General features: G+C 36.9%; 1 protein-coding gene across 1 annotated transcript in view; it reads right to left on the bottom strand.

Annotated features, from left to right (window-relative positions):
• Positions 1 to 17,834, bottom strand: part of LOC103054358 (guanine nucleotide-binding protein G(q) subunit alpha) — a 125,022-nt gene that overhangs the window by 50,345 nt on the left and 56,843 nt on the right. The window contains exon 2 of the mRNA XM_088129944.1: positions 17,030 to 17,214. Coding sequence (XP_087986070.1) covers positions 17,030 to 17,214 — 185 coding nt within the window. The remainder of the gene's footprint in view (positions 1 to 17,029; positions 17,215 to 17,834) is intronic.

Here is a 17,834-nt window from a genome sequence, read left to right as displayed (position 1 = left end):
TCTATTCCACCGTGTGGTGAAATTGCATAATTGTACCCATATTCATTATTCAACAGTACCGCAAAAGAACTTTCACTCCCATATGATGGCATTGTACAGTATCTTAACAGTGAGTTTTATGTTAATAATTGCTAAAATTATTATAGTTAAGGTTTGGCAAACATCTATTTTGATGTCAACTGATCAGCAGAAGAAGTAGTTATGCTATAAATTGATAGCTACAAATTGTTATGGGATGGAAAAATAAGCTCTGTACAAACTTTTTTAAATGTTTGCTTCCTATTTTGGATTTGTATACAGATCTAGTGAAAGAATGGCTTTGTTTGTCTTAAAAATTCTGTTTCTAAAATTATCACATTGTGAAGTACACTGTTCAACAATACAATGAATACAGTCTAGTGAATGAACTCCTTTAAATCAATGGAGGTAATATTCAAATAAGTGTGCATAGGATGAGGTTGGTAATCTGCAACCGGAAAAAGGCTCTAAACTGACAGTTGTAACAAGGTGGCCAGTTTCGAATGAGCAAAAATAGTGCTGGGAAACATCGCTGGTTAAGTAAGAGACAGAACACATACTTCTTAAAATATCTGACAGTATAAGATTAACAGACCACAAGCCTCAGAAAAGCACATCATGTCTAATGGTGACACAAATAGAAAATACATTGTAGTATATTCTAAATAAAAATTGTCCATATTTTAGATGGATGAATAAGCCAGGTGTGTCACTTCTATATTTACAGTATAACTGCTAGTATTAGAAATTATCCTTGTTTAGTGAGAAATTGTTTCCTTTTTTTCTACTCTAGGTAACAAATACAAATACAATACAAATACTTTAATGACCAAGTATAAAATATATACAAGGAATTTGTCTTCGGTGACAAACAGCAATGATAAACTAACAATGATAGTTTTATTCCTGCCAAGTCTGTAACATCTGTCTTCCGCATGTTATAGATGAAAATTCATGTCAATATATATTGCAAATAAATACTGTAAACAATAAACCACATTCTAATAATCTCTTTCTTGACAACACAGGAGAAACCTTAACCTCTTCTTACCCAATTAAGCCCCTTTTAGCAGTACTGCACTCCATTCTAACAGCTGTCACAGCTGGCCACAGATTCATGATTTTTCTTGGCTTGCAGTAGTGTAACTCAAAAACATGTAACGACATTTTTAAAATAAATTTTAACTATGTATTTATTTATTGTTTTAATCTGTTGTAAGCCGCCCAGAGTCCCCCATTGAGGGGAGATAGGCGGGGATAAGTCTGATAAATAAATAAATAAATAAATAAATAAGAATAAAATACCAGCTTATCTTCCAGTAAGGAAATACATTAAAAGCAACCTTCCCCTTCTTTCATGGCAGAAGGTTGTAAATTTCTCACTGTTTTACAAAAACTACTGTAAATCCATCTTCAGGAATGAAAGTCTCCGGGGGGGGGGGTACCTCAAAGGGGGTTCAAATAATGAAAGTAGTATCATGCCATTGTGGTGCAAGATCTGTCCCTTTTACATGTGCATTGTGACATTACATGCATGCATCAATGAAAGGGGTAAAGCTTGCAGGGCAATGCTGCTTTGATTATTTTGATGAAAACATCTGATCTTGCAGATGGGTCTGTTTAGGGACTTTATGGTGCAGCTATTCATTCCACTTGATTTTCACTTTATGATTCATCTAGGCTGTTGTCCTAGAGATATGGGATCTTTCCCATGCATTGTTTTTTGTAATCCCAAAGGAGGTATATCCCAAGATCATGCCCCAGCCAATCATCCATAGGCTGATGATCTACTTGTTCCAGGCAGAATTATCCTTCTTTCTGATTTGTTACCCAGACTAATTTATATGAAAGCTGGACTTTAATAAGCACATGGAGTTCTGCAATTGTCCTTGGTGATTAGCTTCATCAAAAATTAGGTTACTGCTTATATAATATTATTAACATATTTCAATGTTTTACAAAAAAAGATCTCCAGATACAGGAAGAAAACATTTTCATGTATTTTAAAACTGAAGTACCTTTCATGTAATATGTCATCTATTCATGTTTCTATAGGATTTCTGTGTATTACTTTTGGAAATCTCTTGCGAGTGAGGTTAATCACCTGGAAAGAATCTGTAGCTGGTTTAAGGAAGCTGATGAAAAATAAAGCCTCAAGCAGAAGAATGGAAGATAATGGAGAAGATATTTGAGAAGGATCTGCAGGGAATAGTGTGTGATTCTGCAGATAAAAGGCTGGTCTTGGGGGAAATGATAGCTTTCAAGGTTGTCAACCTGATTAACAAGTAAGTTCTAAGTTGAAAGCTAAATATCATAAATCCTAGTGAGGCATATTCATTTTTTCAGATCTAATTCACAGATATTGATAGTATAAGATTAGGAGATCTAATCCAATAAGGCACTTTTGGGATAAACTGAAACTGCAATATGTGTCCTCTTAAAAATCTGTATTTTATATTAGATAGTAACAAAAGGGATGAATAATTTACTTCTGTTTAGACTTGATGTGGATTAACTTCCTTGACAAATATCTCTCTAATGGGCAATGTAAATGGGATAGTAAGGCACTTTAGTTTCTAACAGAGAACATTCAGTCAATAAATCTTCCACAAGAAGTGGAAAGTATTAATTCTGCGTCAGCAGTTTTCTTTCTTTCTTTTTCACTGCATTTTGGCTTAATTAAAACGTTATGCTTAAATTTCAGTAAAAACTCTATAGGTTTTTGCCATGTCTTGCACTGGAACTCCATGCTCTCTTTGATAATGGTGTTGAACAAATTAATGAACCTGCTGCATGCAAGAAGTTAAGCTTTAAAAGCATTTTTCTACATTTTCCACCCAGAACCAAAGATACACCTCACTCTCTCTCTTCTGTTAAAGACTGAAAATTGTAAAAATATATATATATATATATATATATATATATATACACATCACTGTAACATGGAGTATTCAACTTATGTGGTACAAAGCTTTTGTAATTTCCTCATTCCAGAATTCATGTAACTCAGTTTCGCTTCTGACTTTTCTTGCAAGTGCATGCATATGCCTCCATAGCAGAGAGCAGAACTCCCCTCCCCCACCATTTCTGTTCTAACAAATAATGGATTTAATTTTTAATAAGGCAAGTTTCAAGCCTTCAAGCTGCGAATATTGGCTTGCAAATGTATAGTTGAACAGAATTTCCCAGGTTCAGACAACAAGGTTTCCATGTTCTGAGTAACTTCATATTCCTCTTGGATGAGTACATGCAGAGTGCAGATTTTTAATTTGTATGATTTACAATTGGATTTCCAAGGTACAGAGTGTTCTAATTTTTCTCATGCTATACACATCACGTCATAGATGTGTCCCATGCCACAAAAGCATCCCAAATACTCTAAACTGCAAGAGGAAGCAATTAACCTTAAAGCCTTTTTGTAAGTATTTAGTGAGATTTGTTTAGAAACATGTTATTTTTGAACTCGATGGAATTTTATGTTCCCACTGTAAAACCTGAGAACATTATAGGTCTTGCTTAGCTTTCCAGGTAGAACAGAGTAGACCCTATTATGAATATTATTATAGAGAGATAAAATGGGAAGAGATTCTTTTGGGTTTAAGTACTGCCTTGTTTAACAATGATTTCTCTACTAGTCTCTGAATAATTGATTCCACAAGTGCAAAACACTGCCAACTCTTCTGTTGCTAATACAAAAAAGTCTTAAAGTTTAGAATAAAAAGGCCAATGGCTGAAAGTACAGTTTTGAAAATCTCAGCATAGTTATCTTTAAAAGAATTAGCTGTCTATTTTGGTAATTTCAAAAGAAACTCAAGAATTGCACTGTAGTACACTCAAGAGAAAATAATTATTTTCAATAGCTTTGTTCTATGTGACAAGAATGTTGTAATCACTGGAGAAAATGACACTCGGGACATGAGAATGCTACATACTGTCTTTCCATTATCCACGATTGTTTCTCTAACAAGACAGACCCAGACAAACAGTTCAATATTTTGCAAATTCTGAACCAGGGAAAACATTACAAGTGGTCCTTGGTTAATGATCACTCATTCAGCGACTGTTCAAACTTGCAATGGCACTGAAGAAGTGGTACTTACGACTAGCTCTTGAAGTTCTGGCCATTGCAGCGCCCGCACGGTCACATGGTTGCCATTCTTTGCCAGCTTCCAACAAGCAAGGTCAATGGGGAAGCCAGCAGGAGGTCACAAATGGCAACCACATGACATCTTCACTTAACAACCGTGTGGGATCCACTCAACAATGGCAACTGGAAGTGCCAGAACTGCCGTCACTAAGCAGTGTGGTCACGTGATGTTGTGCTTTCAAACTGCATCACTTAGCAATAGCAATTCTGGTCCCAACTGCTGTTGTTAACTGAGGTCTACCTGTATTTAGTTGTATGAATCTATTTCACATATTTGTACTGAATGTTTATTTAAGTACAGAAATGGAAGAGTCAAATGCCAAAGGTTTAGGGGAGAAAAATGTTCTTCCTTTGTGTTCTTGCAGAAACCAAAATCTGCATGGTCCTGTTGTTGCCTCCTAGAGTGAGCCAACAGTAAGGCTGTTCCTTTCTTGGGGGGGGGGGGAAGAGGATATTCTCTCCTTTTCTGTGAATTATGCTTCTGTGTCAGCACTGTCATTCTACTCATGTGAGAGTGAACACAAAGGCAAAGAAACAGATTCTTTCTCTTCATGCCAACAATTGCTGAAGGCATTGCCAGAAAGACACTAATTGTACTTTCTGCAAAAGCCAAATTCATAGGAACGAGTATCTTTTCTCCAAAAAGACAGGGGTACTGTCTTGCTTTAGTACAGCTTTTCTTTTGCTTGCTGATCAAGGGAGATAATATTCATTGCTGAAAAACAGGCAAATTTAAGTAACCCTGATCATTATGCACACACACACGATCTTCCTATGTAATACCCATAGAATCTACATGCAAATCCATCTAGCATACCTAGCGTGGAGCTCTGATAACTGTATACAGTTAAAGCCAATCTCAGATTTTAAGTATTGGTAGTGCATGTACTCACCTTGGTAGATGTCCTACACAAGAAAATAGATGAGTGGGGGTGGGGAGTACAGCTCTGTTAAACTTCCAGGACTTCACACTGTTTTTCAGTACCACTGACCATAGTATCCTTCAGGGACTCTTGGAAGAGTTGGGTGTTGAGGGCACTGTTTTGCAGTGGTTCTGTTCTGTTCTGTAAAGATGAGTTCAAAAGGTGGTGCTGGAGGACTATTGTTCAACACCCAGGTTACTGATCTTTTAAGTCCCACAGAGTTCTATCGTGTCTGCTCTGCTGTCTAATATCCACTTGACATTGCTGGGAGAGATCATTCAGAATTTTGGAATGATGTGTATTCAGAATGCTAATAAGAGTACTACAGCTTCCTACCATCTAACTCCAAAGAAGCATTTGGCATCCTTGAACTTTGGCTGATCTTGATAAATGACTGGATGAGAGAGAACAAGATGAAATTATATTCAGGCAAAACAGAAGTGCTATTGGAAAGGATGAAATTGAGATGAATCCTGTTTTGGATGGGGTTGCACCCACCAAAAATATGTTTAGTTTAGGAGTGCTCCTTGACTCCCAGCTGTTGCGATTTGCAGCTGTGACAAGGAGCATGTTTGTACAACTATAGCTAATATGCTAACTATGGCCATTCCAGAGCTAGATTGGCTTGGGGACAGTTATCTACACTTCTGTTACAATCTGTCATTGCTACTGTAACATGCTTTTTGTGGGACTACCATTGGAAAGACTCTAGAAACTGTAATTGGTACATAATGTGATAGCTAACCAGTGCAAGGTAAAGGGATCACACAATGCTTGCACTGAAAGATCAGTGCTGGCTTCCAATTGTCTAGTGGGCACAAACTTAGCCTGAATTAGATTGTGTAGGATAATGAGAAAATAGATGACTTAATTGACTACTGAGCTATTTAATTCCTCTGTGGGAAGATGCCTGTGCTAGTTCTGCACATTCTGTCCTTTGGTGTCCTTCAAGCTGAACTTGGTGGGATCATCAAGAAATCCAGGGGCTGTAAGGTAGATTGGGAAGTCAAAAAAACATCCTGGAAGAAGGCAGTGACAAACTGTTTCCATATGGTTGCCAAGAAAACTACATGGGCCTGACCATGAAGTCATCAGAAATCAAGCTCAACCTGAAGGACACCGAAGAACAGAATGTGCAGGAGTACTGACCAGGCCCAAGCTCATTTGGTTTTCTGAGCTCAGCCACGGTCAGAGTGTGCTGCTCCTGCCTGAGCCTGGCTAGTATAGAGATGTCAAACCTGAATAACTTGCATGTTAAATTTAGGGTTGGCATGTAAAATATCAAGGCCAATAATGTAAATGGGAGGAAATGCAGTCTTCAAATGTGTCAATGGGGATCAGTTTAGGTGTATCCGTACTGCAATTTTGGATGGATTACATGTCACTCAATAATTATAATCCATAGTTTGAAATAAAACTCAATTCAGTAATGGCTTGGAGGTTGAATAGAGGGTTTGCATTTGTTTTCTATTTTGCAGATCTCTAATCTGTGTTTGACTACTTTTCAGTTTCAAACATCATCTTTTCCCTCTCTTATAAGGAATAGAGCTTAACTAGATTCTCACAAAAACAAACTTAAGACCAAATCTTAATTGTTATCATGATCCATCACTGTCTCTTAGAAAACAATCAAATTTATCTGTGTATGACTGAAGAGGATGGCTACAGAACATGTAGCAATATAATTCAGTTACTAGACAAAAACCGGTATCCAAAACTCAGATAATTATTATTACATGCCCAGAGAGGGATTCTTGTCTTCAGGAAATATCCAATTAGCAATATTCAGCCAGAAGTTAGAACACTTCCACACTGCTCCCCAAATCCTTAGAAGCACTTGGAAGGGACTGTGACTGTCTTTATTTCTGCCTATTTGAAATGTTGAGATTCAACAGCAAAAATTACTATATTTCCTTGAGCTACTTCAGGCCCTGCACCAAGAAAAAAAATCCTTCATCCTCACTCCAGAGGACAGAATAGGAAAAGCAGGAGGGAAAAGACAACTTCACATTTTGTCAATTTTGCACCTGTTCTTTTCATCCTGGTCACTTGGGAGGTGAGGGGTAGCTGCCAAGCCATCATGCTAGGTTTCCCCTTACAGAACCTCAAGAGAAGCCAAAAGAAGACATGAGACAAGAATTCCCTCTAATGATAGAAACTACAGCATCTCAAAAGCAAAATGAACAACTAAGTTGAACTAAACAGATCCCTCCCCACCACCGCCCCTTCAAACTAGCCTGGAAATAAATCAGCTTAGTTTTCCCACTCAGCTGACATCATGGGAATACAGAGGCCCAGAACTGCTTTCAAACTGGCATAGAATCCTCACGTGGAAGGGCCCTTAGAGAGAAGCAGCACAAGACAGTATCTGAGAAATAGACAATTAAAAATATTACCCCAATATCAGGATCCAAGACAATAGCAGCCTCTGGGTAAGGGAATGGTGAATTTAAAATGTGATGTACTATATAACGGAGGAATAGGAATTGAGCATTTGACCTACTGATGCAAAGAAACCAGTTTTAAAATAGTTTCCTTTCAACAGTTGATGGTTTCTACCCCCACCGGGAGAGTTTTTCTTACATAGAATTTACTAAATATAAATTTGTGTTCTATATTTTTCCTGTTCATCATGAAGCCTTTCTTGCCACATACCTAACCCTACAAGATCTGTGATACAATTATTTTACAACTCGATCAGATCTGTGTGCACATATGTACAGATGCATACAATCAACCCTCTGAAAAAGGTCTATACCTCTGTACAGCATATGGTTGGGAAAATGCCACACTCTAAGAAGTACTAAAAACAAACAAATGCCCTTGTTTAACTTTGGTAGGATTTTGTCTGGCAGGGCTGGGGTTCTCCTTTTGTGTATATGTATATGTGTTTGCACAGGCATATACGCATAGAAAAACACTGTACATAAACCTAGCAGGGATAATAACTATAAGGTATAAATTACTATGTAAAGGAACAAGATCTGTTTTCTAAACACCAAGGTCTTTTTTGCTGGACTTGGCAAATGTCTGCTGAATGTCTAAATCTACTGTATATCCTTTTACCATCTATTAACGCTGCATTTTGCATTAAAGAGCTGAAAGATCTCCCAACTTGGCTGTCCACTCTGACCTAAAAGCTAGCCCAAGCTTGCCAGAAATCTCATGAAACTCAAGTTTCTTTTGAGAACAAAATCTCTATTGTTTGTAAAAGGGATTATTCTAGCAGTTCTAGCAGGAGCAATTGAGGTGAAGAAACCAAATATACTCTTTAGGTCATGTACTGTTAAAAGGTATAGCATATAAAAGAGAATACAAAACAAGATTATTTCTGTTACAGTTATATTTTAGAAAAAGCAGAAGCCACTTTCACTACATCACCTACTTACTGCTAATTTGTGACCTCATTCAAGAATATGCTTGTTAGTGAATTACTTTTCCTCAAGTTTACTGCCCTCATATTATGAATTCATGCATTTAATATGCAACTGGAATGGCCGACAAGTAACTCTTTCCGGTAATATAAGTCTGTAGGATATGGGATTCAGGCACCTGAAGTGAATTGCTACAAATAAATTAACCAAAATAACCTGGAACTCTTCAGAAGTTAGAAGATGACACAAACTCCATAATTTGGAAGGCACTGGTTGGCTAAAGACTGATATATATCATTTGAAGCCTTGTCAGTGATTGGGTTTACTCAATGCACAAAGCTATAGTATGTTATGGTTCAACTGGAGATATTTTTCCAAAAGAACAGACAGTTCAGGCTTTGGGGTGGGGGGAGGAGGGCTGGAGGGGGAAGGTGATCTAGTAGTTGATTCCCAGACTGATAAAGATTCAGTAGCCTGTCACACCTAAACAGTCAGCTTCAATCTTCTCTGTTATCAGTGAAGAAGCCTCACTAGATCCTAAGAACATTGCTATAAAGAACATCAGAAAATCTCTGGCATAAGGTGCATTGAAATATATTGGTTCTAAATGGAAAACAGTTCAGTTGCTGGAATTCTTATAACCCACTTTATATCTCAATTTTTTTTTTTAATGCCTTCGAGTAACTCTTGACTTCTAGCGACTGCCTGGACAAGTCCCTGCAGTTTCTTGGAGCATTTTTGGAAGTAGTTTGCCATTGCCTCCTTCCTAGGGCTGAGGGAAATTGACGGGCTCCAGGTCACCCAGCTGGCTTTGTGCCTAAAGCAGGACCAGAACTCAAGGTCTTCTAGTTTCTAGGCTGGTGCCTTGACCAGTATACCAAACTGGCTCTCTTATTTATCTCACTAAATCTTCTAAAGAGAACTTTCGGAAAATCATGTTTGGAAAAGAATCACTTTCAGTTTTAAGTTGAGGCCAAAGAGCCTGACATAATGCAAGTTGTTTGGTTTTTACTGCAGGTTATTGAGTAAACTATTATGAAATAAAGAATGGTTTGGCTTGATGTGGGAAACAGGTCTGTGCATCTACTTTGAACTAGGATACTATACCCATAAGGGAAGTAGCCTTTGGAAGAGACACTATACAAGCAAAAAATAGAGGCTGTATGTCAGTGCTACTGGATAGTGAGACTGGCCGTATCTCTCATTTCTCCTTTGGATAGCAAGACTTTTGTTCACTTAACTCTATTATTTCTCCAACAAATGAACAGTTGCAAAAAGATGAAGAAAGACAAAAGAAAGAATAATCTATAAATTTTAAACTATTTTACAGTGGCCATCACCAATAAAAAAGAAGGAAAAAGATATAGATGCAAAGAATTTCCTATGGCTCCTCAATGAGTAATTGGATGGTAATTGAGCAAATTAATTATAAGCATGATTTCACCAGCACATATGATAAAAGAAACTTCCCTAGATATGATCAGTTTATATAATTAAGCCTAGGAGTCTCCACATTAAAGTTTCTGAACTATATACAACAGCTATATTCATATAACATGCTTAGTTACTAAAGTAACTATATGAAAGTTTTGCACAATACACTGAAACATAAACTAACCAAGTAGGATGTATTCATATAATACAATGTGTTTTGGGGGGGGGGGGGAATACAATGGGTTTTTTAATGTTTTTGCCTTTATTTAATTAAACAGAACAACAACAACAAAAGAACAAGAAAATAGAAAGCAAAGCAATAACTACCAAATAAATACAAGGGCTTCTTGACCATGTACATAAGTACTGTATATAAAGTTTTACACAATAGTTTCAATAAAGAATAATTATATGCTATTGTAATTGTCCAAACACAACCCAGATCTGTAAACAAGCTGCAAGTAACATCAGGTACTCAATTTATTGAGTATTTGAGGTTACAAATGTATCTTTCTGCTGCTGAAGCACCAGGTTCTTAGCAATAAGAACAGTGTATTTACTTCTATTGAGATCTCCTCCCCTGCAAAAGAAATTTAGGTTAACCCTGGCCCACATTAGTGTTTTGTGTAAATCCATCTGTTTAATATGGTTATATATTTTGTGTGAACACGGCCAATTTTCTTTTTTCTCATTTAAAATTCTGTTGATATCTCGCCAACTCATTTCATTATTTAATATTTTAATGTAAGATTAAAATTAGCACCTCCATGGCAGTGCGGATTAGCAATATTGGAAAGGCTGAAGTAGAACTAAATATAATAATATTAACAGAATTAAATCACTCTTTAAGATATTTGACTTCTGGTTTAAGAGTACGTCTTGCTAATCCTACCTTAAATAGGAACCAGCTATCTAAAATGGGATGTCATCTCCCAATGTTAAGAAATCATAATTATATCATGATACAATTCATTAAAGAACTTCAGCTAAAGTCTTTCCTCTTGTAAGACAATAATGCAAGTCATTTTACAATCGGAACCCCAATGCAGTTTTTCTGTGAAGCAGTTGTTCACGTGAGATAGACATTAAAAAGGGTCCTTTTCAAGAGTCTATGTCAAGAGTCTATATCAAGTGACAAAAATTGTACCTAAAAAACTCCTACTTGATTGAAGACACACATATACTTGTGCACATGCACACACACACATTTATGCACAGACACACATACTCTGTGAATAAAAGATAACTTAGTTTATGTCATCTGGAGCAAACTGATTTGAAGAAAGGAACTACATAAATACTGTCATTTTAACGTTATCTACTGTCAAATGGACAAGCCACCACACACAGTGCTGAATCACACAGTATCATCAAAGTACAAGGAGCACAGGAAGCTCAACAGGAAGACAGCAAAGAAGGATGCACTACTAGATTTGACTTAATTCAGAGAAGGGCCAAGCTAGGCTACGAATATACAACACAGTTATTTTTGGAAGGTGAGAGGAAAAAGCACAAAGATGGCTGAGCTGCTTGCTTCCAGGATTCTTAAAAATGTCCTTTTAAACAAAAATAGGAGAGGGCAAAAAAAGAGTTTCAAATTAATTGCCTAAAGCGGCAATAGATATTGCATCTTACTGATTGTAATTTATGGAACACAACAGGCAGGAGAGGAATTCAATAGCAAAATGTATCACTTAAGAATAAAAAAAGGTGTTCTCAGCTTCTTAATTTCCTATATGCATCCCAGACAACAACTATTACACATTTGCATATATCAGAATATCCATCCATCCATCCATCCATCTCAGAATATCTTGCAGTATTATGATCTACAATGTGATCTGAGGTCCATCTAAGTCCTATTAATAGATGAAGGGATTCTGGTCAAACAAGAGCATCTCTAAAATTCAAAACTTTCTTAAACATTTCTGATAAGCCCAGAGAGAGTGGGAGAAGGAAAAACATCACCTGTGCAATCTGTCCAAGGCTAAAAGGGTCCACAAAGTGGCAAAAAACCTGTCTAATTTCTTCTGATATCTTTTCCCAAAACACAAAATCCAGAGACTGGCCTTGCTTTGCTCTTGAATTCTAGAAGTAGTAAATGTTGAGGATCACCAAAAGTGCAGGAGACACTACTAAAGCTTCCAATGGCCTTCTAGCTTTGTGACATGTTCCTCATAATTATAAAAAAACTGAGACTCTCAAACTTGCTGGTTATTCATTCACTTTCCAAACAGCTGCATCATTACACCAGTCTGATGCAGCGTCAGTGGCTAGCCCTTTCCCATTCCTTCATTCATATAAGAAGGGACATAATTTCTTCAGCCTAACGTAAAAACCTATCTGTTCTCTCTGATGTACAAGAAGACATTCCTGACCATCTGTCTACTGCCTTTGTGAAAGTGGAGCCATCCTTATCTCTATGCATATTATCGCTCAAAAAACAAAAAGAAAGAGAGAGAATCTCGTTATAAAATAAGCCACTACAAGAAACTATTCCAGGCTCACAGGGACAGTAGCCATATCTCAAGAGGTAGGTGTAGCCATACATTTCTTTTTAGATGGTTACAAATGATCAAGGAGATTTTAACAGTGCTTTTCTCTTTCCTTTTTTTTTTTTTTAAACAAAACCATTATTTCAAACTTCTTCTGAATCTGCTACAAGCCTTTCTAAGCATCACACAAGATATAGTCTGTTCTGTTGGATTTTTTTTTAATTTAAGAAACAAGTCAATATAAAAATGAAAACACAGAGGAAAACAAAAACAAAAAAAATGTAAAGAAAGCAAATCAAAAAGATGTAGCTCCTTCAACTCACACTTCACCACCGCATTGTTTTAATGTTCCAGCTGTTTCCTACCTATTAAATTAGGCTGCAATCCTAAACATGCTTGTTTGGAATGAAGCCTCACTAGAGTATGTTATATAATTCTTGGATTTTTTTTTTAAAGTAACCTATTAGGAGTTCACTGCAATCTGGATTTATTAGGGAAAACAATCAACAACTCTTTGTTATTTTACAGTGAGACAGCTTTCAGGATAGCAAAGATTAAATTCATATACATCCCTGGTACTCTTCAAGCCACCTTCTCAAACCTATCAGTTCCATGCATGCAGCAATTGGAAGAATCTTAAAAATCAAAGCTGATAGAAAAAGCAAATAACTTACTAAAATTAACAGCTACTCCAACCAAGATACATTTTCCTAGTAAAAAATTTAAGTAATTCCAAAATAGTTTTCCCTGGGTTATCAATGGCTACTGGTCTTTATGTGTATCTACTATCCCCAGAATCACAGTTAACAAAAGGTAAAGCCTAATTAAAGGACTAATGGGGGAGGCATGTGCAGTAGAGACAGAAGTCTGGTAACTGGCCAATGGGATTTTACAAAGTCCATTATTGCCTGAAACTCAGATTGTGTGCTACATCTTAAGTCCAATGAATCAAGGTATGTAAATTGAGGGTTTACTGTATTTTAAGTACCATTTACTATTGCATAAGAGTGGAAAATGGTTGCTGCTTCCCATGTTTCCTGAAAGCATCTCACTGGTCTTGTGTGACAAAGAATGCTGGACTAAATTAGCTCTCACCCTGATCTGGCATCTCTTCTGTTCAAGATCTGGGATGGGCAATGTTTCAGAGGCCACAGGGGCTGCAACTCAGCTGCCTTACTTTCTGGAGAGCTGTAAAGGCCATCTGGCAATGTGCTGTGATGGTCATTTTTTTAAAAAAATCTTATTTTGTGGCTTTTTAGATGGGATGGGGGATGCAAGAAGGTTGTCTCCCAGAAGCAAACCAATTCTGTTACAACCCTTAAAGCCTGAATGATCCAAAATTGTGCCACCCCAAATTGTCAACTAAATGGTTGGATTTTGATGGTGTGATCTAGGAGAATGGATGCAGTCCACTGTCTTTCCACCCAGTTCTAGGCTGTTCGTGAGTGCAGAAATGTCATTTTTAACAAAAACTTATTCCTCTGATAATGAATAGGCTGGGACATTCGTGATGCAGTTGACATTTTCTTATTACTGAAACCATATTTAGCAGAAACGTATTTCTTCATCTGATCATATGAACCTCTGTTACTTTGTTCCATGGTGTCTCACCAATCTCACCAGCCAGCCCTGCAATTTCCTCTATGTGACCGGAGCAAAGAATTGCCTTGTGCATGCAGTGAGCTGTTGCACACAAATGACACCCTACAAAGTGAGAAATGCTACAGTGAATTATCTAAAGCGAGAGCCAAAAGTAAAACCCCCACAGATCTCTCACACACATGCTCTCATTTCACCCCAGCAGAAACTGAAACACCACCAGAGTGCTGTATAATGTTTTGTTTTAGAAAGCAAATGCTACATTTTTTCCTAGTTGATAATATGCCCTAAGATTTGACCATTCAAATCATGCACATACCTAATTACTTTTACACTGGATATCCCTGAACAAATGAATTGCTAAGAGACGTGTGCTGATCAGTCAAAAACAGCAGATATTTTTAAAAGATGCTGAACAGTGAATAAGTGTACAACACCTAGAATATAGTTGGCATGTAACAATGCTAACAACAATCACCAAAGGATTTTATTGAATTGAAATTCTTGCAAGCTAAACAGTCACCAACTTCTTAATTTAACAATTTGACTTCAAAAATAATTGCAACTTGGGATAAGTCAAATGGTTTTGACTGGATTTCTCCTTCCATCTTCTTTTTTCTTTAATTAGGAATCCTGAGGTCCAAAATATATACATAACATTGTGACATTTATTACCCTTCCTCTTGCACAAAGCTTATTAACAAAATCAAGACTTTTCACATGGATCTAAGCAATCAATACTAGTATTACATACAAAATCCTCCCAGGTCAGCTTATAAAAGATCATGAGTTTCATGTATGCTTCCAAATTATTTACAGTATAATCTACCTGAAATGCCTCCTGAGCAAGCTCCTTATATTCTTTTTTTCACCCACTCTACCCTCATCTGCTCTGTTACCTTTCTTTCTCCAAGCTGTCCCCAGAATATCTTCTCTGATCCCAGTTCCCTTTTTGGGATGGCGTGATGCCATACTTCAGGAGTGAGCAACATGTTTTCAGTTTAAAAGTAATAGTCTCATTTGTTAGAGGTTGTATCATATGTCAAGAAGCCAAAGGGAACATGACCTACTGTGTTCTCTATCTCTCAGAGATCCTCTTTTCACTCCTTCTCTTCCCTCTTTCAGAGATCCTCTTTACATTCTTTTCCTCCTCTTACCCATAGCACACTGCAAATAGCTGGTGCCAGAAGTTTGTATTAATCCCTAGCAGAGGGCTTCTGAAAAAAGCCAAGGGTTGAGGGTGGCCCAGTCTGCTTTAGTCTGAGTAATGGTGTTCTGATAAAAAGACTGGAATTTGGACAATACGCCATTTCTGATCTCCTTTTGACTGCCCTTACTTTCTATTCTCCAACCCCTTTCCATTTGCAAGAGGAGCAATTGTTCAACAGACCAGAGTTTTATATCTAAGCACAGTGGAAAGGTGTTCTGCTTTTTTTTACTTACTGTCTTCAGCAGTGGCAAGTGACAGGCTTTAATTAGGCTCAAGGCAGGAAGGGGTTGACTTTCCCTTTCTCTAACTGCTGGCATACAGATCCCCAATATTTTTTAAAGTTAGCATTCCTCTATTTCCTTCAGACTCAATTACTCGGAATTTTTAAAGCTGCTCTGAATAACCAGGAAGAAATGCCCAATACTGTATCTCTCCTGCAGATACTCACAAGGTCAGAAAAACAAGATAAAAAATGGACACAATTTTTCCAAGCACACTTCAGCAAAATATTAGGGGAGATGAGGTGGGATCAAGACAAACGTCTGAGTCTAATCCAGCGGTGGCGAATCTATAACATGTGTGCCAAAGGTGACATGCCACAAAGTTTTGGGTGACATGCTAGTGTTCACCAACACCCAACAGCAACTATTCTACTTGTTTGAGTTCCAAAGAAACTGAGTTTTACTCATATTTCATTTTTGTAATTATTTGACGTTTCTTTATATAATACATAGCACCACACATTATTGGATTTTTTTTTTTTTAAATAAACGAATATGTAAAAAATTGTTTTTCTTTTGTTGGGGTGGGTGGTGATATGCTAGCAGAGTCAAGTTAGGCATTTTCCAAATTTTTGACACACTGAGCCCAAAAGGTTTCCCATCACTGGTCTAATCCAAGCTGTTCCTCCATGACTTTATATCATCAATGAGCAGGCTTAATGCTGTATGAAGGCAAAATTCCTGGTGTGCTTCTGTTAGCTTATATTTATCAAGTTAATTTTTTTAGGCTGTATTCCTTCAAGCACAGATTGCTTGTTTCTAATTTCCTCAATCTTTGGCATACCGTGGTACTAAAAACTGCAAAACTGGCACCATTTTTTATATCTTTTTATATCAAGTAAACACCAGACATTCTCAGCAGCCTTTGAGGGAACTGTTCTTATGACTTGCAGAAGTCATTTTGGATAAGATAGCAAAAGACTCATTCAGTTTTCTTCTACTTACCGGAAATAAAAACAATACTTAAAAGACAGATTTACTTCCAGACCCCCAATACTGTATCTATGAAATCCTGTTCTGTTTTATAGATTCAGTTTATACATATCTCCTAGTTTTCACCATGGTGGTAAAGTCATCTTGGTGCTACTGTATAGCAATTTGGCATACAAATAGGAGATCACATGATTAAATACGACTCTATAGAAAAAGATTTCTTTCGCGTACAAAGCAAGCATGTTAGGGTTAGATAAAGAGAGATAAGGAGAGAGAGAATTTTCTGTGTGGAAGGAAGAGTGTTTAGTCACGTGACTTCCCATTTAATTGTCCACAATTCTACACATACATATTTACTAGTACTATTACTATCACTACAGTAAAAACCAAGGAAGAGGAAAGGTCCAACAGAATGGTACTTAACAGAGACTTAATGTTTTGATCCACTTGCTTTAAACTTCACAGGATGTATATCTTTCTGTCACCTTCTACAGCTAGATGGTAGAGTCTTTTGCTTTCCAGAACCGGGAATCCATGAATTCAAAGCCATCCAATGCAGCTCCCAGAATAATAATTGGAAAATAATTTCCAGTATATTTAAAACAGAGAGCCTACCTTGTTATGCTCATAATTGTATGGGATTCTGAGCGTATCCATAGCTCTGATCATAGACTGCATGGCTGTAAATATATTCTGATACACAAGCTTTGTGAACCCTCTTTTGTCTTCATCAGAGTATCCTGAACCATGAATGATTCTCATTTGTTTGATAAATGTGCTTTTGCCACTTTCTCCTGTACCTGCAAAACATTTGAAAAGAGATGCATCATTAGATTACAATAGTTGTAGAAAAAGGAGCAATTCCACAGGTTTGGTTACCTATTTTAAGAATTAAACTAATAAAAGAATAAACCCTAAGAATTAATTTATTCTATGTCACAATGATATTAGGTTAATGAATTAAATCAAACCTAAAACCACTACAGTGTTACTTAATCTCTGCCTCGTTGTCACCATATGAAGCAGCAGAAAATAACACCTAACCATTAAACATTTTATATACAGTGTAAATCTCATTTTCCAAGTGAGAATATTCTCTGTCGCTAATAGTCAAGCAATTAGCTACTTCATCACAGTACCACTATAGCCTTATGTGACAATGAAATCCAGAAATACAGAGAAATATCCATATCACTGCAAAATAGCTTTAGACCCCCCCCAAGTCAATTTTAAAAATATTTTGCTCAAAATCCCTCAACAATGTTCACACTTCTCAAAATTAGTTTTAATCTTTTTGCTAATTTGCATTTGGGAGTATTTATGTACTCTTGCCCCTTTCCCACAAGGAACCCAAGTAAACTTTGTCCTTTTCTACAAGAACACATTTTTACAAACATACAAATGTAGAAGACACTATGCA

The sequence above is a fragment of the Python bivittatus genome, unplaced genomic scaffold (genome assembly GCF_059951505.1).
Source record: "Python bivittatus isolate LINGU-HERP-01145 unplaced genomic scaffold, Pbiv_v1 ctg000850_np1212, whole genome shotgun sequence".
NCBI lineage: Eukaryota > Metazoa > Chordata > Lepidosauria > Squamata > Pythonidae > Python > Python bivittatus.
The sequence above is the reverse complement of the archived record's forward strand: the minus strand, read 5'-3'. Positions and strand labels throughout refer to the sequence as shown.